This window comes from Austrofundulus limnaeus, unplaced genomic scaffold (assembly GCF_001266775.1).
Source record: "Austrofundulus limnaeus strain Quisiro unplaced genomic scaffold, Austrofundulus_limnaeus-1.0 Scaffold419, whole genome shotgun sequence".
NCBI classification, from domain to species: Eukaryota; Metazoa; Chordata; class Actinopteri; order Cyprinodontiformes; family Rivulidae; genus Austrofundulus; species Austrofundulus limnaeus.
Window position 1 is genome coordinate 157,050 of NW_013952821.1, and position 6,723 is coordinate 163,772.

The 6,723-nt window shown below is 37.4% G+C and overlaps 2 protein-coding genes across 2 annotated transcripts in view; both read right to left on the bottom strand.

The window, feature by feature from the left end:
* The window catches only part of aatkb (apoptosis-associated tyrosine kinase b), a 60,689-nt gene extending 54,256 nt beyond the window's left edge, over positions 1-6,433 (bottom strand). Inside the window, exon 1 of the mRNA XM_014024335.1 lies at positions 6,389-6,433. Within this exon, the coding sequence (XP_013879789.1) occupies positions 6,389-6,413 (25 nt within the window). The 5' untranslated portion in view covers positions 6,414-6,433. The remainder of the gene's footprint in view (positions 1-6,388) is intronic.
* The window catches only part of LOC106529035 (gastrula zinc finger protein XlCGF57.1), a 3,132-nt gene continuing 948 nt past the window's right edge, over positions 4,540-6,723 (bottom strand). Inside the window, exon 2 of the mRNA XM_014024366.1 lies at positions 4,540-6,542. Coding sequence (XP_013879820.1) covers positions 5,248-6,542 — 1,295 coding nt within the window. The 3' untranslated portion in view covers positions 4,540-5,247. The remainder of the gene's footprint in view (positions 6,543-6,723) is intronic.

Here is a 6,723-nt window from a genome sequence, read left to right on the forward strand (position 1 = left end):
TGATGGATGGATGGATGATGGATGGATGGATGGATGGATGGATGGATGGATGGATGGATGGATGGATGGATGGATGGATGTTTGATCTCTTCTTCAACATCTTTTGTTTTTCTGTTTCAAACCTGCCGACAGGAATCTGCAGAACATTTGTGGATCGTCCTCCTGCGGGACGTGTCCGACATGTCAGTGGGACGTGTCCGACACGTCAGAAACATGTTCGACACGTCAGAAACGTGTCCGACACGTAAGCGGGACGTGTCCGACACGTCAGAGGGACATGACCAACACGTCTCACCTTGGTGTCCAGCAGGTAAACACAAAGCAGAAACTCTTCAGCTGCTTCTATGATGGATGAGGGAGCAGAAACCTTCGGGGAACCATGGGTCTAAATCAGAACCGACTCTGGGAGGTGAGTGGGCCTCGCTCAAACTGATTTTAGTTTCTTCTTCTGCTCTGCAGGCCCCAGAGCTGATAACACAGAGCCTCACACTACACACATCTACACACCACTACACAACACTGACACACACTCTGTAAAATATGGATGAACTGATGGAGTTTCTGCTGCAACCAGGAGGAAAAATCTGTTTTCATCAACCTGACAATATTCATTATTTTCACTTTTACAACACTTCTCACTGAGTAACACTGCAGAACGTTTGATATTTGAAGATATTTTAATTCAACAATAATAAACTTTGAAACGGTCCCTGGATCTGTTTGTTCTGATGGWACCCTGCAACTCTGATGCATTCAGGAACAACCTACCAAAACCTTCTCAACTGTCTTCAGCACATAAAGACAGCAGATAAACTGCRTCATCGGCTCCATCCCTCTGACCCGAGGAAGGTTCTGGTCCCGGTCCGTCCYGCCTGCTGCATCCAGAATCAAGCTTTGATGGAACCTGTCTCCATCAGGAGACGTGTGGCAGCTTCAAGGCCGCAGGAGGCTGAATCTTGTTCTTTTATTAGAYAGGCTGATCTGTGGAAGCTTTTCTCATTTCTTCATCTGTATGAAATGGATTTTTCAGAAAACAATCATCTGTCGTGTTTCAGTTGCTCGGTTGGAAAAATTGATGGAGGGAAAGACTGGAGGCAGGAAAGTGATGAAACCTCCTTCAGTTTGTGAAACTCCCAGCGTGCAGGACACGGCGCGCCTCCTCCAGCCTCTGGTTTGATCTGCTGCGGTGACGTGTTCCTCTGAGATCACCGCTGACAGACGTCGTTAGGACCCAGAAGGTTTGATCCGAGCCAGCGTGACTAAAACCCCCCACAACAGGTCAGCGAGGCCGGACTGATCCAGAGAGGTGCCRAAGACGATTCATTAAACAAAGAAGAGGTTCTTTCAAAATCGAAACAGAACAAACTTCAGTTCCTGATGAGTCTGCAGCAGAGAAACGTTCATCAGTGAAGAAATGACTCCATGATGGCAGCGTGTTAATAACAACTCGTATGATGAAAAAACAGGTGGTCATTATGTGTCATGAAGATGATCTCATTATCTGATCTCTGATCCAGCAGCTAAGGAAACTTCAAAAATGGACAAATCCTGCTTCTTTTCACATTTAAATCATCCGTAAAGTCAAACCAGATTAAACTCCCTCCCCTCCCTCCTGAGGGTCATGAGGGTCTTAGTTTACCTGACTCAGAAAGATGTTTTGGTCACAAACTACAGAATATGGGATACCGGGTTATTCAGAGAAGGTTTGAATTAGACAAAACAAACTTTAACACAATAAACTTACATCTGTCTGTTAGTAGTCAAAACCATTTATAGATKATTAAAGCATGTACATTCTTCACAATTTGTATTTGAAAATGAAAAGTCAGATGTTGCAACTGACCCAAGGAACAGTTGCAGCATTGTTTTGGGGTGGTTGCAACATATTATTAATACAATATATTTCACTGTAAATAAAAGCTTTATTATTTTTATATTTATATTATTGCTAAATTAATAAAAACTGTCACTTATAATGATATTACAATGTTATTTATTTATTCTTTTTGATCAAATGACAAATATAGATTTGTCTTGATGAGTAGACCTTATATACAGATGTCAAAGACTCTGATATAAAATACAGTTGACTTTTAGAGACAAGAATAATAGAACAATTTGTGAGACAATTAACTTTTGTTTTGCCTGTTGTCACTGTACGCCTACAGTATGTAACATTTACTTTGAAAGAAACTGAGATTTTAAAACCATTGTTGAAAACAACAACTGCAGAAAATACATCTTAAACACTTTTGTGTTTTAAACTATAAAATTGTCATGAATACCCAACACCCTTTTAAGTGTAAACTAAATTTCAACATCTTAATCTCATCTGTATGTGCTCTGTTTTTATATGGATTTATTGTATGGGGACCGTTGCAACCTTCCTGTCAGCCATGATAAAACCTCATGTGTTAGCAAAAAAAGCTGATCTGGATACATGTTAACTAGATTAGTTAAAAGTCAACATTTCACTTGTTTAAACCATAAATGTTTGAGCTGGATCATAAAAACAGTGACAACAGTAGAACAAAAATAAAGCTGGGCAAAAAAAGATACTTTTGTTCCTCAAAAACAGTTTTTTTTTTCAAATAAATCCTGGAGCAGGTTTTGAAACTGCTTACTTTTTCTTCGCAAGGAACACATTTATACAGATAATAGTTTAAAAATGACTACTAAAAATTTATTTTTGATCAAATAAAAGCTCTGACATAACACGCCTTTTCCAGCTTGTACTGTGGGACTATGTATATTCAACAGTGGATTAATACAGAAACAGTCAAATTATTATGGGTTTGCTCTGGAAAAATTTGTGAATACATAAATAAAATAAAGTCAAACAGATGTCATCTGAGCTCCGAGTTAAATGGATAAAATAAAAACAGAACATCTTAGCTCTAAAGTTAAATTTAGATCATTTATCAGCTTTTACTTGAATCTTTTCTGTTAAAAGTAAATCTCACACATGAACTGATCTTATCCCTCAAATTATGTTACCATGGCAACTACGTCCACCAATCCCTGCCCTCCCTGCTGCTTAATTTTCTTTATTTTCCTGCTGATCCTGAAACAGTTCTCATCAAAACTCTTTTTTTATGATTTTTGTCTTGAAAGTCCCAGGTTATGGTCATTCACTGACAGAAGATGGACTCTGATTTCATGTGGGCTGAACTTGTTTTGATAACTTTGCAGCATGATTTTTTGTCTGTTTCTCTGACCTGTTTGTGCAGAATCTCGGCTGATGATTCAGGTGAAGTTCCTGCTGAAGCTGAACTCTTCCGGCAAGAGGCTGATCGACTGAATTAACTCTTTCAAATGTCTAAATGAAACCTTATTGTTGCCATCAGCTCACATAGTTTTTAAACCTCTTTTATTCTTCTGTCACCTTGTTTCCTGCAGGGGAATGAGTCAAACCTTTGAGCGCCATCTGCTGGATCAGAAGATGAAGCACATTTACATGTCGTGTGCAGAATATGTCTGGATTTTAGTTTGTGATTTTTAACAGTGTTGTATAAATTACTCAAGTATCACTTTGAGGTACAAGTACAGGTATCTTATCATGAAACTACTCTGGTACAAGTTAAAGTCTCCTCCAAGAATATTACTTGAGTAAAAGTCATATCAAGTATCTGATTTTTTTTGTACTGACGTAGCAAAAGTAAATTTCTGACATAAAATGTATTTAAGTATTAAAAGTAAAAGTACTGAGTAAAAAGGAGCGATCAGGTTTTTCAAAATGACATTAATTGGGAGGTGAACGCTTCAAAAAAWWTTYWAARGKGTGCAGCTGYRATGGACTGTGTACAATCTGGTGTCAGAATGGTTTTAATACTTCTCATCCAACTACAATTAAATTCACTCTTTCCAGGAGGCACAATTTATCAGAATAATATTTTTAACAATAACGAGCCCAAATTATATAGGAGTAGAGACTTGCTTTTTACCTTGTTTAAAAATGTAATAAGTAGAAAGTACAGATAATTGTGTAAAAATGTAAGGAGTAGAAGTAAAATGTACCGGTAGTCTGAAAAATAATTACTCAAGTACAGATAACCATAATTTCTACTTAAAGTGCTTGTGACATCAAATTTTTGTAATAAACATGAATGCATTTTTGGAACGATAACACTGATAACATATTACAAAAACAAATTTCATGTCGCTGAAATGAATGGTTGTTGAGATATTTGCATGTGAAGAAACAGGAAGTGATGTCAAAGGGGAATGTCAGCATGTAAACATAGCTTTGTTACAAAAGCTAACAACACAGACAGTAGAGAAGAATCAGATGTTTCTTTACATTATTTTTAGTCGCAATCAAAGAGAGACGAAGAAGAGTTAAAGTTTAATCACTTTTGTTTTAATAAACAAAGACCAGAGAGTTTATTTCATTAATGAGTTCCCCTTTGATGTCACTTCCTGTTTCACTTTGGCTGAGCCAAATTAAAAAGAAAATTGGCCAATTATGTGACAAAATGGGTAAAATCATGTGTACTATGCCAATTTTCTTAAGTATAAAAATGCTTTCTTTCACTTTTTGTATTTGAAGGATAGGCATGTCACAGGCACTTTAAGTACAGCAACAAAGTATTTGTACTTAGTTACTTAACAACTCTGACTTTTAAYGTCACTTAACCTGTCAGGTTATTGCTCTGAAACAAAAACAATATTATACTGGGATTATTTAGAACAAGATACTTTGCTGTCCTACTATTAAAAGGTGTAATTGATACACAACCTTCAGCATGTATTCCACTACTAAAAGCTGCGTAAACAGTTTTATAGGTTTTTATAATTAAAGTCTGGCAGCATTCATTCAGCAAAATATTAAACTCATCAAGCAACATATTATCAGGTGTTGATTAAAAGATTTATATAATCAATGCCTTCCTAATTAGTGGTGAATGAGTTCTGCTGGGCCTGTTTTAAATGAACACACAGCTTTATTATTTATTTGGTTTAACTGAAAATAAATCAATTTTTTTGTAGTTCCCATTAAGWCTTGACCTTGAAGTTTACGCTTACGTTGAGATTTCTTAGGAGCTCTGAAACTGTACGTACAYTAGCAGAAGCACAAGTGGAAATAATCTGTTGCATAAATACTTTAATWAGACAAACGAGGATAAACAAATTATTTTTGTATGGTGGCAAAAGAAAGCCAACTGTACGGTTACGATGCAAGCCATGCATACGTTTGACTGCAGAGGTTTCACATGTGTAAAACGACATGCCACACGGCAACATTTATTAGCCCAAGTGGAAAGTCATGTGTCGGTTTAAACTTCCCTGTTGGGTGAATTCTTGACCACAAACGCCACAACCAAAAGGCTTTTCACCTGTATGAACTGTGAGGTGCGAATTCAAATGTGTTTTCCGGGTGAATCTTTTATCACAAAAGTCACAACTATATGGCTTCTCTCCCGTGTGAACTGCCAAATGTTTTGCAAGGTATGTTTTACAGTTGAACCTTTTATTACAAACTTTGCAGCCAAACAGCTTTTCCTCTGTGTGAACAGTCATGTGGGTATTGAGATGCGTTTTTCGCTTAAAACTTTTACCACAAACCTCACAACTGAATGGTTTCTCTCCCGTGTGAACCGCCTTATGCGCTTTAAGGCTCGTCTTACGRTTAAATCTCTTATCACAAAGATCACAACCAAATGGTTGCTCTCCTGCATGAACGATCATGTGTGTATTCAGATGATTCTGATGCCTTGCTGTTTTACCACAGATATCACAAACGTAAGGTTTTTCTCCTGTGTGAATTCTCATGTGTGTCTTTAAATTGTGCTGATGCTTAAATCTTTTACTGCAAACACTGCAGCTAAACGGCATCTCCCCGGTGTGAATCCTCATGTGGATTTTGACTTTATTCTGATATTTGAATCTTTTACCRCAGACATCACATCCAAACTGTTGCTCTCCTGTGAGGACTCTGATGTGGGATTTAAGACTAAACACGTCCTGAAATGTTTTATCACAGTCTATACAACCAAAATGTTTCTTTCCTGTGGAGACTATCACATGTGAATCTGCAGTTTTCTTTGTGTGAATCTGCGTTTTTCTTGACTTTGCTGCTCTGCTTTTCTTCCAGCCATTGCTGGTCTTAGATAAAGGCTCCTGTCGGTCTTCATCATCCTCATTAACTCCAGTTTCAGAATCTGAAGTGTCTCTCTTAGTATTTGATTTTAAATCATTTGTGTAAGGGTCCCTGACTAGTTCAAGTCGTCTACAGTCCTCTCCATCAATTTCCATTTCCATCCAATTAACTGTGTATCTGATTGGAGGTTCTCTCTCTCTAGTGTCTTCATTTGGACTTTGATAAATCTGTGAGGACTGAGCTTCCTCTTCATCATCTTCACTCTTTACTATAACATTTAAAAGGAACCTGTTGTATTCATCATCTTGTCCATGATGCTGCTCTTCCTGACTGATCCAGAGATCCTCCTTTTCCTCCTTTATGTGACGGGTTTCAGGCACCTGCAGGTCCAGACTTGGGTTGCAATCAACCTCGTTATGGATCCCCAATGGCTGCTGGACATCTGGAGGAAACACCAAAACACAAAACTGAGACTTTATAAGTGSAGTATTTTCTGTGTCTGATTTTAATTTAGAATGATGCAATTGATTAAAAAAATACTTGGATAAAATTAAAGCATACTTACAGTTTGATGCTAGTAATGACTATATCTATCTATCTATCTATCTATCTATCTATCTATC